Source organism: Mixophyes fleayi, chromosome 6, assembly GCF_038048845.1.
Source record: "Mixophyes fleayi isolate aMixFle1 chromosome 6, aMixFle1.hap1, whole genome shotgun sequence".
NCBI classification, from domain to species: Eukaryota; Metazoa; Chordata; class Amphibia; order Anura; family Limnodynastidae; genus Mixophyes; species Mixophyes fleayi.
In genome coordinates, this window is record NC_134407.1 from 4,077,684 (window position 1) to 4,096,140 (window position 18,457).

At 40.9% G+C, this 18,457-nt stretch overlaps 1 protein-coding gene across 1 annotated transcript in view; it reads right to left on the reverse strand.

Annotated features, from left to right (window-relative positions):
* Positions 1-6,330: 6,330 nt before the first annotated feature.
* TDRD1 (tudor domain containing 1) overlaps positions 6,331-18,457 on the reverse strand; it is a 54,422-nt gene continuing 42,295 nt past the window's right edge. Inside the window, exons 19-24 of the mRNA XM_075215633.1 lie at positions 18,310-18,429; positions 17,917-18,033; positions 16,171-16,338; positions 15,464-15,691; positions 15,100-15,137; positions 6,331-7,320 (exon numbers count right to left, since the gene is read on the reverse strand). Of these exons, the coding sequence (XP_075071734.1) occupies positions 7,264-7,320; positions 15,100-15,137; positions 15,464-15,691; positions 16,171-16,338; positions 17,917-18,033; positions 18,310-18,429 (728 nt within the window). The 3' untranslated portion in view covers positions 6,331-7,263. The remainder of the gene's footprint in view (positions 7,321-15,099; positions 15,138-15,463; positions 15,692-16,170; positions 16,339-17,916; positions 18,034-18,309; positions 18,430-18,457) is intronic.

The window sequence follows — 18,457 nt, forward strand, 5'->3', positions numbered from 1 at the left end:
TGAAGCAAGAGGTGCAAATGCGATTTATTTTTGCATGCAGAGAAATACTGGCTGCTTTTACATGTAGCACACATATACAGCTCTATTTTACACTGTGATTTAGAGAGGAGCTAGGATACGCACCCTATCCCAAATACACACACCCCTGGAACATGGATTTATTCCTAACTCTGAGGACCACTGTGAGCAAACACAAGAAGTAAATGTTATAGCAGCTGGTGCACAGACATAATTATACCCCATGTGAAGCCAGGGGAACTGGCCACTGTGCTACGTCAGTGCTTCGCTCCTACATAATAAATTATACAAATGCATGGGGTGTATTACATTTCCTGCAATTTGCCTCCTAAAACAGTTGTGATGGCACTCCGCAGCAATGTAGTTTGGCGATTTTTCTTTGCACCCCAATAAAGTGGGTCGGGTAACAAGTACCACGAAAACGAGCACAGACGGACATCACCATGTTTGGCAACATGTCATGGGGAATTTAACTACTCCCATGTTTTGTTCTTATCAGTTGCTCCATGTAAAATCCCCATATAAATCAGATGTCATTTTATTTTTTTTTAAATCAAGTATATTCTCCGATATACTTGGTATATTTGCTATGTACGGTATTTTAAAAGACTATGATCACTAACAGCCAACATTGGAGGCCAACATTGCAACAATTTTGATCTAAACCAGAGGTGTCCAAGTTTAGTCCTCAAGATCTACCAACAGTTCATGTTTTCAGGATTTCTGTCTGTAGAAGCAGGTGGGATAATTACTGACCTGGCCAAATAGATTAACTAACCTGTGAATGGTTAAAGAAATCCTGAAAACGTGACCTGTTGGTAGCTCTTGAGGATTGAACTTGGACACCTCTGATCTAAACAGAAGAAAATGAACATATTTCCATGTATATGGTCAACTACAAATTAGCTGATTTGTGATAGGAACTAGATACCAAAGACTATACCACCCCCCATAGTGCAGACAATACCCAAATACTGCACGCTATAACCCCATACAAAACTATATCATACTGCACGCTATAACCCCATACCACAGACTATATCATACTGCATGCTATATAACCCCATACCACAGACTATATCATACTGCACGCTATAACCCCATACCACAGACTATATCATACTGCACGCTATAACCCCATACCACAGACTATATCATACTGCACGCTATAACCCCATACCACAGACTATATCATACTGCACGCTATAACCCCATACCACAGACTATATCATACTGCACGCTATAACCCCATACCACAGACTATATCATACTGCACGCTATAACCCCATACATTTCTCAGGAATGAAGCATTGAAGCAGAATAAACCAGAGTACCAGCACCTTCATGGGAGTGAAACACAATATAGCGTGAGGATGGAAGGCATGAGCAGAAAGCCTGGAATATACAGCAGTGAGACCGACAGGTTTACAGAGCACAGGTTATGTTTACCGCTTGTTCTTTCATGTAACACATATAATTGCTGTTATCCGCCTGTGTTGCAGGGGCGGATCTAGCAGGGCCACACACCCTCCTTCACTCTAATCAGACCGGGCAGCTGAGGAGCAGGCAGAGAACACTGTGTTTAAAACACAATCTGAGGGGCCGGGCAGGATCCTCCACTTGTCTCTTGGCCGCCGACACATGTATGTAGTATGCACACAGATTGCCCACCTGTGGTCTGTTGTCCATGCACAGGTGCAGCTGTTATGGGGCCAACAGCCCAGGTGGGCCCGCCTTCCCTGCTAAATCCCCATGTGTATATGCGAGTATTTCACCATTGGGCAGTACATCGGGGCCCTTACAAAATTCTGCTATGGGCCCCACAAATGTCTACGGTAGTTACGCCCCTGCTCTATAATACTGGCAGTGACTGTCCTTAAAGCAGAACCATGTATCCAACAGATATGCCACGTAACAGACTTCGCAATTACCCCTTTGACAGTTGCCCTCATGTCTTTCCTGGGACACCGTAGAGAACATCTCTATCTTAGAACCGCTGGAATGCGTAAAGGTCACTGGCATTATGGCCGATTTTAAAAAAGAAAAAGAGGTGGACTTAATGCACTGTAATAGTCCAGAAATTATCATTTGCGGATACAGGTAAATGTTGGTCACAGTGTAACTGTTATATTGTGACTATAGAATTACAGCTTTAAAAAAGTACAATTATAAACCAGCTAAGGCTTTATATATGTAGCATTATAATATAATGTTACCACTCTTCATCATAAGGTTTTTCTGGACTAGGACCAAGTGGAAGATATTGGGAGTCAGTATTAGATCTGCGAGAATTGTTCACGTGCATCCTTTATATGGTACTGGTGGTAACAGATTATTACCTAGTTAAACGTACCAGTTTGGATATCCGGTAAGCCCTGCTTAAGGGTCTGCAGTGTAAATTGTCCCCATACTTGTGTTTAATACACTATGAACAATTATCTATCACGCATTATTGTGTGTAATTAGGACAGAATACTTACTACTTTATTCTGTGGTTCCTGCTCTGTAATACTTTAGTCGGTGTCTAGACCCTGAGACGCTGTGTAATATGTTGCCACTTTATAAATAAAAGATAACAGCTAACACACAGGGGGAAGCTCAGATATTTGGGGCAAATAATGTACTATAATACAGAAGAGTGAGCAGGGCTAGGCCTCCTGCAGCTCGGGGCTCATCTAACAGATCAGTGTTGTTACAGCTTCCTGGGAAGAGGCGAACGCTCTGCGCAAATAGCTACAAACTAAAAAAAGGGAAATTAGAATAGACCTTGAAATATTACCAAAAAGTCAATTATATTTACACAACAGTTTTGCATTAGTGTGTGGATAAGTTACCTGTAAATATTATATAAAAAAAAAAATAGTTTTGTTAACAAATAGAAAATACATTTCCTAGTATGGTGGGGCAGGGACAATGTTCCCGAACACCACACCACCTGGGGCCTGATTCATTAAGGAACTTAAATTAAGAAGTTTCTTATTTAAGTCTCCTGGACAAAACCATGTTACAATGCAAGGGGTGCAAATTAAGTTTTCTGTTTTGCACATAAGTTAAATACTGACTGTTTTTTCATGTAGCACATAAATATCAACTTTAAATTTCAGTGTACAAATAAGCTATCAAGTATTTGTGTGCTACATGAAAAAGCAGTCAGTATTTAACTTATGTGCAAAACAGAAAACTAATTTGCACCCCTTACATTGTAACATGGTTTTGTCCAGGAGACTTAACTAAGAAACTTCTTAATTTAAGTTCCTTAATGAATCAGTCCCCTGGTGTGTATATACAACCGCACACACACACACACATATATATACTCTGTGGTGTGTGTCCATACCGACACTTCTCCTATTGCCTTCATTGTAAAACTATCAAATTCCACTTACTTACGACATAAATTTCCATACCGCCACTTCTAAATTTCCACTTTGACCACTGTATGTAATTATAAATATATATTTCTATGAAGGGTTTTACACATTGCTTCTATAAATATATAAATACTGTGGTAGATTAAATGTTACAGCACCCCTTGTGGCAACAACATGCAAATGGAAAAAAAATGTAGTTTGGCTTCGATTATACAGATATAGACAAACAGATGTGATGTCTACAGGGAGCTTTTACATCTCAATCCTCCACCACTTTCAGTACTGGCTCAATTCATCATGGGACATGTAAGGGGGTCAGAGCTGGATAAAATGTAACAAGCGATGTTGCAGACATCGTTACATTGTTTCTTTTCTCCATGTGATCAACCATTTAATCTGTTTGTATAGCTCAGGGAAGTGATAAATAGACCTCCAAGCCACTGTCTTCTCACTAATATACAGACAGGCTCTCATAGGGGGAGGCACCGTGTGACAAACACCTCATTCTACAGCAATAATGGAACATTTATTGTATGTATATGTATATATCTCATGTGAAACACCTGGACCACCTCTGAGAGAATGGCATTATTTACATGTGTGTAGGAGAACGGATTACGTGTATATTTGTAGGTGTGTAAACATGTGTAAATATAGGACTGAGGCGACAATACATCATGTGGGGTTTAAAGCAGGGAGGACACCAGATGAAATCATTGATCATGTACAGTTCTCTTTACCATTCAGTAACAGAACGTGAAGTGTATCCGTCTCCTACACAGAGTGGATGCCGCTATTTTGACAAGTGAACTAATTTAGTTGAAAACAAAACCAATGAATTCACTAAGGACCGGTCACATCTTTGTAATACGAGGCTGAATGTTGATTCAGTCCATTAGAGAGCTGCCACCGATATGTGTAGGATGCAGATACACTTTATATTCTGCTATTACATTTTATGTATGGATTATTTATATTTTTCAGGATTACACAGGTTCACCTCCCAAGACTTTGAGCCTCCAGCCTTTCTGAGAACTTCCATAGATCTGTATAACCATAATATCTGATCCACAATCACACCAATCTATTTTCCTAGTCTTCCAAAAACACATTACCCAGCAAATACATCCATATTTCAGCGAGATCTCCCAGGGATCAGACACATTCACCAGAACCGGTCACAGCTTTCATTATATACAGCAGAAACAACTATGTGCAGAACACTAATCCACGGTAACACCATCATGTAAAGTTAATTCACTTTTGCCTCTTAGTAAATTATATATTTGCTTTTGCAGGACCTTATCTGGGTGGAAAGTTACCAGCGTGTGAACCTGCACAAGTACAATGAGCTAACGCCAGCTGTAATCCCCACTTTGGTGTAACACGGAATCACCGGACGAGCTGTTATCCCAGTTGCATTAAAGAAGAAACTGCATTAATATGGAAGTGAATCCAAGATGGAGAGGGATTTACCACTCAACCGTGTTATTGGTTGTATTGAGGATAGCAGAGCTAATCACAATAGTTTATTTCTGTTGTAACATACAGTCAAGTACACAGCTTTGTAATTTAATTGAGCCCAGCTGTACAGATGATTGAGTTGTGAGAGTACCACCCTCCTGTGTGGTGCAGTTTATATCCTATATCTCCCGAGACCAATGGTGGAATATGACAAAGTGCTGGGATAATATTTAGTCACTGCCAGGGAAACCCAACATTGGGATCATTTAGGAATAATAAATAATTTAGTAAATAATGCCATAGGGGCATCATTGTGCTCAGTTAATTATCCACTGCGGTACATGATGGGAAGGGATACAATGCTGCACAGTCCCGTATCTATGCCCAGTGCGGATTAACACATCGGGTCAACAGAGGAATAAAGAGCAATACAGTTTGTGAGAGAAGTGAGGTTAGAAGGACCGACAGGGCCTAAAAGGAGGTTAAATGGGGACAAATAATTTGACTGTTTCACTGTGCGACCAATGTGTAAGTGAGCTGGGATTTCAATATGTAAAACCCTGACTTAGATACTTACAGGTATTATGGTATCAATCAGGACAGATAGTATATTGTTAGAGAATGAGTTAGTTGCTTTCACAATCAGTGAGAATTGTGAGGAGCGTCTTCTCCCTTCCTCTAATCATTTAAGTAAACCAGCGATTTGTGGTGATCTGTCACTTTCCATGTATACAGCAGATATCTTGTGCTAATTATAAGTCTGATGTATCCTAACGATGACACTATTGTTTATGACGGACTTCTGTCCAGAACTCAATTGTAAAGTTCACATACGGTTATATTTTATAAATTGTAAAAGTGTAGGTGTTGTCTATAGCAACCAATCTGATTCTAGTTATCATTTATTTAGTATATTCTACAAAATGACAGCTAGAATCTGACTGGTTGACAACGACAACATCTACACTTTTCAAACCCGCAGTTTAGTAAATATACCCCATAGACTTTTAGGACCGTGCAGCTTGTTATTGCATTTTTATATTAAGTTTTGTGGGTGTGACTCATGGGTGGAGTGGGGTGTTTGTTTTTTAGAGCGCAATTTGGCTTTGTTGTTTATTTTTATATTACAGACTGCACAGCTCAGCCTGAGTGACAGGTTTGAACTCACGCATTTTACTGGTTTGGGCGTGCAAGTCGAGCGGCTGCATTACATGGCCGCACACATCTGTAAAACGGACTGCAATCGCATCATTTTCCAGCATTACGTGTCTCTGCAGTTACATGAAGGGTTAAACTGCGAAGATCCCATTATATTTATAATAGACTCTGGCTGTGCAAAGGCTTCCAGGTATAACAGTGGATCCACTAGCACAATCAGTACAGGAGATCCAGGTAAATCTCTGCTGATTTAGGATATTCAGATAACATATACATGTCTAACATTAGTAGGTAAAGAAATACACAGTGCACAAATAAGCAATTTTGAGAACAGTTTAACACAAACAAGAAAGAAAAATCCAAAGTTTTAAGCCATTTGTCAAATCCTAACACAAAATAAAGCTATAAATAAAAATCTTAAATCCTCTGAATAACACTATACTTGCTACAAATAATTTGAATTTCTTATGTTCAAGGAAACCCTGCCCTGTAACTTCTTTAACATCAAAAGAAACAAAATGTTCCCGGTGAGGTGAGAGGACACCGGATAGTCACCAATTTCACAAATCTAGATAGTCGAATAAAGGCTTGTTCATGATGTATAAAACCCAAAATCTGCCATATTCATACTGAGAAGAGAAAATAAACACAAGAATGGCAGCTGCTCTCTTACACATTAAGTGTGCTCTAAAGAGATTCTTATTTGCACTTTCTAAACCTTTTATCCAAACTATGACGACAGATGACAGGAATTGGGTGAAAGTCTAATGAACAGTACTAGTGGCCACTTCCTATTAAACTTATAGATGTTACTGTTCAGGAACACCTATAATAATGTAGTATTATACGCTCTTACTTACAGTATAAACATCTTGTTACAGCTTCTACAGTGCTGCATCTTCTGCAGCCAGTTTACAGAAATAAAGGTTACATAGAAACAAAAAAGGCAACTCTCCCCTTAACGTGTTGGCAATGAGATGACCCACTATAGCTTTGTTATATCAGAACAGAACAGCATCATCAGTTATATGAATACATTTCAATATTTGGAGATAAAGGTGACCTGCAGTGTAAGGATCATAATAACAGCACAAGGACATGTAAAACATTATGGAAGATATGAGGTCAGTGGAACATCTCAACCAAAGTAAAACTCTGAACATACTAATAAGCGCCCTCTAATAATGAGATTCTATATCCCCTAATTGACCAGGCTAGGCACAGATTGGCTGGGATTCTGGGGATCAGTCGCTCATTTCATCTTTTCCTCCTTCAGTAGACTGAGAAGTATCAGCTCCAGTTTCTCAACCTGTACAAAGGAAAGAACAGAAAGTGTCCGGTCAGCAGAACGTGGTTGTTAGTTCGGCACTACCAGAATCGGTAAAATAACGCAGTTATAATTTTACCAAACTCCTACATCAGAAACAATATTGTTCTAATTAGGTTCTGGTCACGTATGTATAAAGCCGGCCAATTTATACAGAATATTGATGTTACTTAGGAGACTGCAAGCCACACCTAAATCTGGGATGAGATGAGATGTTGCTTCAGGTATACTTTCAAGTTTAGTAAAACAGACTATGAAAAGTCTGGGACCTCACTCAGTTTAACTACATGTTCCTGCCAACGACCGATCTAACTACACACTGCCAACACACATGTGCAGACTGCAGCCATGAGAATGTAATATCGCCTATGTTTCTATAGTACACCGAGCTGATCTAAGATAAGTAAAACAATCACAGCTAACTATCAGGAAGTGAAAAACTAAAATTTAACATTGACATGGGCACCTCTGTTCCTGGGCCTCGTAGCTACATCAGACCTCACATAAAGTACTGTATTTAGTATTGCTGAAGTCAGGAGTTTACATTTTTGTGTAAATATTTAAGCTCACACAGTAACTATGGTCTATTTTACTTAAATTTTTATTTTATGGAAAATTGTATTTTTTTTTGCAATTTTTCTTAGCACATAAGAGACATACAATATATATTGGCAAAAAACAAATCCCCACTTCTCCTTAAACAATTATTCTCAGCGACAGATCACCAAAACATAAAATTGGTTTGGTCATGAAGGGGTGAAAACCCACCAGATGTGAAAATATTTTGCTGACTAAGATGGTATCAGTCTCTTAATTTTGCATTTGTTGCCCTTCAACGTTAATCACTGATATATCCAATTATTAAAGTAAACGTAAATCTGTCCTCTTTAACGATGTTGTAATGTTGCAAAATGTCCAAATGCTAAGTGCAGCATATTTACATAAATGGGCCATAGATGCATATGCAGAATAGTCATGGCCAAAAGTTTTGAGAATGACACAAATATTATTTTTCACAAAGTCTGCTGCCTCACTTTTTATGATGGCAATTTGCATATACCCCAGAATGTCATGGAGTGATCAGATGAATTGCAATTAATTTTTCCCTCTTTGCCAAGACAATGAACTTTATCCCAAAAAACATTTAAACAGCATTTCAGCCCTGCCACAAAAGGACCAGCTGACATCAGGTCAGTGATTCTCTCGTTAACACAAGGGAGAGTGTTGACGGGGACAAGGCTGGAGATCACTCTGTCATGCTGATTGAGCTAGAACAACAGACTGGAAGCTTTAAAAGGAGGGTGGTGCTTGAACTCATTGTTCTTTCTCTGTTAACCATGGTTACCTGCAAGGAAACACGTGCAGTCATCATTGCTTTGCAAAAAAAGGGCTTCACAGGCAAGGATAGTGCTACTAGTAAGATTGCACCTAAATCAACCATTTATCGGATCATCAAGAACTTCAAGGAGAGAGGTTCAATAGTTGTGACGAAAGCTTCAGGGCGCCCAATAATGCCCAGCAAGCGCCAGGACCGTCTTCATATGCTTCACCTGTTTTGCTCTAAATGTTACTATTGTGGTTGTGACAAAACAAACTTTTGGGAACAAAGTGCTGTGGACGGATGAAACAAAAATGTTACTGTGTTGCCCAGGTACTCTCTCCCATACCTCAGACATTGAGCTTTGCAATGTAAGAAGTGCTGTATGATGGATCCCTAATCTGGGGGTCAGCTAAACCTTTCTACAGGGCCTCTAGAGTGACATAACACACCAGTTTACAAGCAGATCAATCAGAGATTTTTCTGGGTCTTCCAGATCTTGTTAATTTTTACTTCCAATTCTTATTGTTTCAGTGAGTGGAAATACCAAGATCAAGAATCTAGATATTCTTTACAGCCTTCCCCCGCTTAGTAGCAGTCAAATACCTTCAGTTTCTAGTCCTCACTTAGAGGAGCTCTTAGTGTTACGAGCAGGCTCAACATCCTGAGAGGTTAGTAGAATCAGACTCTGGAATTATCGTCACCTATTTTAATTTAAGACATAATTAGTCAATCAGTTGCTTAGCCCTTAAAAAGGTATTAATGAAACAACGGAGCCAAACTCTTGCACATGTCCCAGTCACTGTGTCTTTGTTTCAATCTGTTATAGTCAGCAAATAAAATAGTAACCGTGCATTAAAATGTGCAGAAATGTTTAAATTTGTACTCTGCAGAGGGTGGGCTAATTCTGTCCCCTGCACCTGGTGCTAAAACGTCACAGACTCAAAAATACAATTCTGCAGCAGAGTTCATACAACTGTGATCTCCGTGAGGCCCTCTGCCTGTCCGACAACTGACTTACACAGCGTCGCTAACAATATTAATCCCCCCACAATCTGTTATCTTTAGTTTCACTAATCTTTTGATAATTTTTCATAGAATGTAACAAGTGTATCTATAACATACCATTACTGCTTACAACAGTATATATTTGAATTGTGTTAACTAAAACCTATTGTACCGCTAGTCCTGTAAACAACTCGTCTTTCAATTACAGTCCCCGCATACACCAGAAACACGCTGCAGAGATATTCCACGGCAAGTCCAAGCACAGCACCGAGCACACAAGATAAGAAGGGTCTAGACACATGTGGGTTTGTTGTTATGCATTAAAATAAACATAACGCTTATGCTTGTAGTACAACCTGACTGCAGTAACTTATCTGTACTTTGCCATCACTGTGAAAACTCATTCATATGCTGTACAACATTCTCTATGTACAGGAATTCACATTATCTTGTTATATGACTATGAATAAATCAGGGAGACAGTAAAGCGGTCAGTACTGGATGCACCGACATAGCACAGCTTAGTGGAAGCGGCACTTTCTGTCTGCCCCAGACTCAGCCTAACATCTCACTAGTAACTACATGACAGCACCAACATATGAGGCATGAAGCCTCTATCAGGTATATCCCAGTATAGTGACTGCCTGCATTCTCATGTATATTGTTTCAGTCCACAAGATGACTGTGTCCACGGTGACTGTAGGATGAAACGCTAGGTACCCTCCTGCTGCCAACACCACCGCATATTAGTAATATTAAAGACAATGATGAACTGGGGCATGAAGGGCCAACCGTGGAGAAATAAACGGTATGGTCCCGTAAATCAGCCCATGGAGGACATGACTAGCAAAGCGCAGCATATAAATAGTTTACTTTACCAATAATGTCACTTTCACAAGTACAAAATAAAAGAACTACAGAGATGAAAATGTATCAATCAGCCTTATATAGATACGACTGAAGACAGAGAACATTAGCTCATATACAACAAAATGTAAATACTTGAGTGGCTTGATCCACTCACTCTCCACAGTTGGGCTTCCTCCCTCTACACTCCATGAAGTCTGCCCTCACTAAAGTGCCCAATGATCCACTCACGGCCCAACTCATCCTCCATGATCTGGCTGCTGCTTTTGATTACAATTGGTCACCCTCTATTTTCTCCTAGACACCCTACACTCACTGTCCTTCATAACACTGTTCTCTCCTGGTTCACCTCCTACCTTTCTAAACGCTCCTTCAGTGTCTCCACTCCTGGACAATCCCCCCCCCCCCCCCGTCCCATATGTCAGCCCTCTGCTTTTCTCTCTGTGATGAATACATTCCTTTGGCCACCACTACCATCTACATGCAGAAAACACCCAAATCACCGCTCCTCCCCTGACCTCTCTCCTCCTCTTTTATCCCAATTTGTCCAACTGCCTCTCTACTATCTCCACCTGGATGTACCCATGCTACCTAAATGCTCAGAATGTGCAGCAAAACAGAGCTCACCATCTCCCCTCCTCCTAGTGTCACTCTCCCACCTCTAATCTTCCTCACAGTTGACATCACTCTTTCCTGTTCCAGAAGCTTGCTTCCTGTGTCATCCTCAACTCCACCCTCTACTGCACTCCACCCACTAGTCTCTTGCACAGTCCCATCACTTCCTCCTTCAAAACATTTCCCGAAAAAAAGCCCCACTCCCATTTATGTAACCAAAACCCTTATGCATTATCACGATTGCCCCCCTTGACTACTGATACCTGGCCTTCGCCCTATAAAATCCATCCTAAATTCTGCAGGAAGACTGATCTTCCCCTCTCGGTGCTCCACATTCCTTGCACCATCTGCAAGTCCATAAACTGGCTCCCCATTACATCCACAATTCAATTCATAAGACTCACCTTCAAAGCGCTCACCAACCACCCTAATCTATCCCACCTACCAGCACTAGTCCCATCTCAACTCAGAGTCCCACGAGCGCCTATTGTCTCAGCATTGATGAAGATGTGACATCTCTCCAGCTATGTCACATGAATTTATATAATTTGTATACTGGTGAATGTTATTACCAGCTCGTGTACATAATACAAGTTGTATTTTGGGTTCAGCAGTCCTTCAAGAGACAAGTTCTTCCCTAACAATAAAAAAAATGATAGAACTAGCAGTTCAGAAAGGATTGGATAAAGGGACTTTTAAGAAACAAAAAATCCTGACAGTATGTACTTCAAAACATGGGGCCAGGAGTGATGGAGCAGTTGGTAGAACTGTGAATGTGCAGCATGTAGAGGTATGGGTGACACAGAGACCACTGTGTGCTGTGTGAAGGGATGCAGGGTCTATGGAGTGGTTTGGTGCACACTGGTCCTATGACTGTGCTACACTGAGAATATATTTAGGGTAAATCGTCCAGTGAATGAACATTTTTAATTTTAACATATTAAAACTTGATTGAACATACCATCTATGTTAGTTAATCTGTTGCCTTTGTTTTATTAAAGTAACATTGTTTTTTCACTGGACTTGTGTGTTCATATGCTGGCTTTGTGCGCTCAACCACTGGCAATTTCTGCACCTCTCCTGTTTTTGGTTGTACAATTCTAACTATCACTTCAATATTTAAACCAAGAATTTATTTGAAAGTAGACAGTCATGAGGATGGTACATGTGTCAAAGCAGCTTTATGTTGTATCTACAGACACCATCCTCTAACAAGAACCCTTAACCGTTCATTCACTGGATGAGTCACCTTATAAGGTATATATAATTAGGCACTTTAGATCCATTATTTCAACAACCAGTGACATGTGTACTTCAACCGCCACTGACAATAATGTAGCTTTCTTAGATTTGGAGATAGGAATTCTAATAAATTCCCCCAACGCCTTTTAAGTTCTTGTAATGCATTTGGGCCATAGCCCAGGCCTCCTCTGGGGAAGAGCGTTACTTCCCGACGTAAGCGCCCTTTTTTAACGTGGTTTTGTCCACATGTCACCACCTCATCATTTTTCTCCATCACCTCATCCTTCATCTTCATCGCCACATCCTTCATCTCCATCGTCTTACTGTTCTAAAACCTCTCGATACACAACTTTTCTGCTAAACACCTTATCGCTGTGCTCAATCAGTCTTCCTTGAAGGCCAGTATTCATAACCTGCACTTTCACATCACTGCTTCTCCGTACTCATGAAAATGCGACAAACAATTGTCCATGACCAAAAACAGGCTCTGGTAAATAAATACCCACACGGTCAAGTGTTTGACCCTGTGACTTGTTAATGGTCATAGCAAATGCCGCCTTCAAAGGGAACTGCCGCCGTCTTAGCTTAAACGGCAGTCCTGTTTTGGATGGACATAAGTCAATCCGAGGTATCATCACCTTCTCTCCTTCAGCAGAGCCAGTCAAAACTTCTGCTTGTATCACATTCGTTTTCAGTGCTGTCACTACTAATCGAGTGCCATTGCACAGTCCTCTCTTAACATTCAGATGTCTCAATAGCATAATAATGCTTCCAACTTTCAATCTTAATCTGTGCCTTGGCATTCCGGAAGGAGTCAACGTATTCAAAAACTCAACTCAACTCTTCAGTCTGACTTTCCCTTAACTGTCTCATTGCATTTCTATTTGCCTCTCTTTCTTGCTCTCGCATATCTTCACTCTGACTCTCTCTTGATTTGCGCAGTTTTCCCCCTTCACCTCTCTTGTTCATTTGCGTATTTTTTTGATCTCCCCATTTAAATAAGAATAAAAATATTAAAATAAGATAATGAATTTGTTTGCTATTGTTTTATAGTGAGGGCTATAGAAGTTGGATTGTGCTTTATATTTCGCGGACTTATTAGTACAGCGCGGAGTAGTAATTTTTGCTGACTTCTTAGGAAAGCGTCAGTATTAGTTTTTTGCTGACTTGTCAGCAGAGCGTGAGTAGTAATTTTTGGCGACTTGTTAGGAAGGCGTGAGTAGTATTACTAGGTGTTTGCCAAGTTGTTAGGAAGGCGGGTAGCACAGTAATATACTACACATGTGTGTTCATGAGGTAAAATTACCTCACGAAAATGATTTTGAGCCCTCAACTCGTAAATTTAGCCTTTACTACCCCTCCCACGGGGGGAAGGGGGTATGATGGAAGTTAACTGACTTCACTATTCTAATTTTTTTGTCAAATAATGTCAGTATACCAAATTTCAGGTCATTCGGATGAGCTCTTTCTGAGAAAATAGTTTTTTCCACAGGCACATACACACTAACACACGCCGCTACACATGCAGGGGCGGATCTAGAAAATGTTTGTTCCCCGGGGGGATGTTAGGACGGGGCGATTTAGGCCCCGCCCCCTTTCCGACTTCTGAGGCTGCACAGTATGTGCAGGTCCGCTCGGCAGTGACAGGCAGGGACAGTGTGTTTAAAACACAATCAGAGCAGCCGGGCAGCACACTGTCACTGCCAAACGGACCTGCACATACTGTGCAGCCGTCGGCAGCAAACCCCTGCTGGGGGGGGGGGCGATTGCCCCGATCGCACCCCCCTGGATCCGCCACTGTACACATGTGTGTTCATGAGGTAAAATTACATCACGAAAATGAGTTTGACCTCTCAACTCGTCAATAATGTCAGTATACCAAATTTCAGCCCTTTTTGAGTTTTTTTTTCCACACACACACTAAGAATTTAGTAGGTCAGTTAACCCGTGCATGATACTCATGCATTCTAGTCAAATCAAGCTACTTAAGGTGTTAAAAACTCCCCACTGTCACCCCCGGCAACCACCAACCACTCCCAACTGTCACTTCTCCTTCAAGAAATATATAGGTCAGTGTATAACTCTGCCCAGCAGGTGGCGCTGCAGCTTGGGTTTTTTTTTCTACACACGCCACTAGGCATTTATATAGTAGAATAAATAAATATATATATATATATATGAAAGGGATAGCCAATAACTACCGTATAAAATAATTTATTTACTTTTGAATCAGGCACATTTATTATGTGACTGACACAAAAGTCAGGCAGATCACTGTATAATTTAGAGAGGCAAGTTGTTAGGGTCATTTGGAAAATTAATTCTCCAAGTAAACAAAGTAAAAAAATAATTAAACTGTGCAGAGTTTTCAATGGAGACTTCAAACCAAAGAATTGGGAGGAATAAAAATATAAAAGAATAAAAGACTTGAGTCAGAACTATCTATATTTATGGGTACTACGGCTCTCTGCTTGTGGTCAGTGTCCTATACACGGATATGTTCTCTAGCTTATGTAACAGCACTGGCAGAGGGGCGTGTGCCAGCGGATTCCCAGCTCCCTCAGTTGAGAAGCCCATACCAGTCATCCAGGTGGGGAAAGTAGTCACTGGGAGACCACAGACCATTATCCCACCTACTATAGATGTACAATATACTCTTATTAATAGAGGGTGCCAGAAAAAACAAAGTACAAGCCCTGAAACTGACTTACTCTCTTCTGGAGGTCACGGCAGCAACATCCACCTCGCTCTGAAATTGACACATAACAAGTGTTATAAAATGGATTATAAAACAACTGACAATAATAGATACTATTTACATTACACGCCGAGAGGAAGCTGGCAACAAAGTGCAGGAACCAGAGCTAGAAGTGACAGCAGGGTCACGTGGTGTACGGGCAGAGTCACCCATACATCATCACTGGAGTCTTCCAGCAGAGATCCCCAGTAACGGTAGTTAGGGACCAGCAGTGGGGGCGGGAGGGGCATGGTCACATAGTAAGAAACATGAGAAAGAAGGAAGATGTGAGAAAATGCTTCATCACTGTATATAGCTGTATATGAGGTACTGCCCACCTGGACAGCCACGTGTGACAGGCATTGAGGGTCTGCATCTTGCTAGACCATCCGTTATCAGCTTCTCAGACAGACGTATAGGTCCCGTTTCCTGCACCTTCTCCACAGACACCGAATATGTCCCAGTGGTTACTGACAGGGCTGTGATGGACACCTCAGCCCCCACTAATAGAGAACGTAATGCTTGTGTAGCTTCAGGAGACCATTGCTCAGTAACTGGGATCACATCTATAGGGAGGAAAAGAGAAAGATGATTGTTCGACTTCTCTAGAATAAAGCTAAGTAACAGTTTTCTGCCTTTGTATATTTTCAAAATCTTGCAGTAACATAATAGCTTTGATTGTAATGTTTGTGTCAGTAAACTACAACTACCATCACCCCCATGTAAGCATCCAACAGCAGCACTAAACAGTACTTCTCTCACATAACTGAATCAATAAGCTGCCTGCAGGAAGTGTTTAAATTGTGCATGAAGCCAACAGCGGCAGAGAAGATAACACAAAATAGTCTGAAGTGGTAGGAGCCAAACCTTCCCAGTACAAAGCTGCAGGTGAAGTGTGTGTTACCCAGAGCAACTAAACTGAACAGGATTTCACCAGTATCAAGTATCTTATAACTAGCTCATGTAACATGTTGTATTGGAAAATATGTATGTTCTGGACTATTCTATTTAATGGTAGCCAGTTGTTTAAAAAGAAACATCTCACCTGCTAAGCTACATTTTGTGATCTGCATTGGAGGATTTAGGAAGTTTTCCTTTATGGGAAGAAGGCAGGAAAAGGGCAAACTCTCCATGTTTCCGTAATCAGCATAAACGATTTTGACTGTAGTCTCAGAGACCTCCAGAACAACAGCTCTGTACCACTGACCATCCGCTGTAGATAGAAAGCAACATATCTTACATTATGGCTCTATACATACAACCAAGTAAGTATTATACAATGCCTATGTTCAGACCACACTTTAACTGATGACTCTCTAATGCCGTGTCTCAAATTGCACTTTTCCAGCCAAAGACGTGCAGTACTCAGAAACGGTCTTTAGTCACACTGCGAAGAATGACAAACGCAGACAGGTATTCCTATCAGTATGTATAGTATTTTAATTGTTTGATGAAGGAAGTCATTTTAGAACTGCACTGCTTCCAATAGATACTCATTTTATATGCCGATCAGTTTGCTTTCTACATCCCTTTGGCACAAAAAAATACTGCATTAACTTCTCATGTGATCAGTAAATAGTGTTCCTGGGTCATCTTTGTTCTTGTTTTCATCAATATATGCTCTCCAGGTATCAGATCAGCCAGGAGTTAGTGGCACCGTCCTTATGTCCCCATCCTTTTAATCTTAATGAAGTAGCTGTTTACTCTCTGGATACAGTGCGCTGCCTGCGGATCTTCCTGGCTAGGTCACAAGAATCTGTCTACAAAGGCTTCCACTTTGCCTGCGACAGGGAAGGATGTAATCCTGCTGGATTAGAACCACAATATAGCGGCCTTATGTTGTATCGATTCGGCACAGTCGACCAGTGTTAGACGGTTCCTCCTTGGAGGTGCATTACGAGGAATCAGTAGTCCAAGTCTTCAGAAAACAATGTAAGAAATTCCCTTATTTGTTAATCCAACAATGGGGCTACAGAGTCTGGATGGTCAGCTCGAGATGATCACCAGTATGTCATCTAGTTATAGAATAATCATAATACCTGACATTATATAACTCTGGTGAAGACCTGCTGGGGTGTGGACCAGCCAGAAGGGAGCACCTGAAATATCAAGTACACCCCCTAGAAAGTGAAACCCCCTGGAAAGACTTTAATGCAAACCAAATCTTAAGGAACCCTGCTTCTCTGCTTCCCACAGTTACTGCTCTGCAGTTTATTTGTTTTAGATCGGGTATTTCGAGAATAGAGTTTTCCCCTGTTCTTTGAATATCCCTGACTCTTTACAATATGAAATGTCCATATACGCATGCGCACACACACAAAAAGAAGGCGACACCACTAGAGTCTGGAATTGGACAGAGCAAATGGTCACTTATTTATTTTTTTATAAAAAGGGGAAGTCTAAGTGTGGACAACCCTCCCTGTATCCTATCTGCACATGTAGCTAGTGAGGTGGTGATGGAGCCAGGATCCTCGTTAGGCTGTGAGCTACCAGAGTAGTAGGACTTCGTTCCCAGTCCTAACCCACAGAGATGAAGCAGTGGAATACCTCATATCACTTATTGGCTACATGGAAGACATTGAATGTCTGGGATATTCTATACTTTCTCCATTGAAAATAGCAATTTGTACAGATTTAAAAAAGTTCCAGTGGCAACAATCTGATACAAAACAGATAAATGTTACTTTCAGTATGCAGGCACATAGTATGTACAGGACCCACACAGATACAACACAGCTAAACAACTGTTTCTCCTGTCCTCGCCTCTGTTCGGATATAGTTATATACTGACCTGTAAACTTGGCACAACAGGCGTCGCCAACCAATGGTTTATAGCTGTGCTGTCCCGTCTCAGCACTGCAATGAGTGAATATATCCATCATCACTTGCTGGAGTCTTCCCACATTCACTGTTAGAACAGACACAGCAAGTTATGAATAAGGAAAGTGACCCTGGGGGCACCAGGGAGGACATGAGGCAAAAACACAGCACCCACCTGTTTTAGATTCCAATTTAATAGAAGAGATAAAACAAATATAAACAAGCATCCAGCAATATTAGGGACAAATATACTAAATATTTTATAATAAATCAAACACCTCCAGAGTGGTCTGGAGCTCTTACACAAAGGAGGGGTAGACGCTGTTATTTGGAGGTGAATATATAATCTGCACCTTTATCTCACCTCGGTTCTCCTTGGGGAACACATAGAACAGGTCTGGACTGATCACATTGAGCACACAAGCTGGCAACGCTTCATTTAGAGGCAAATCCACGGATTCCCACCTTCGTGCAACGCAGACTCCTACCCAAACAGAAACGGGGGCTTAGTG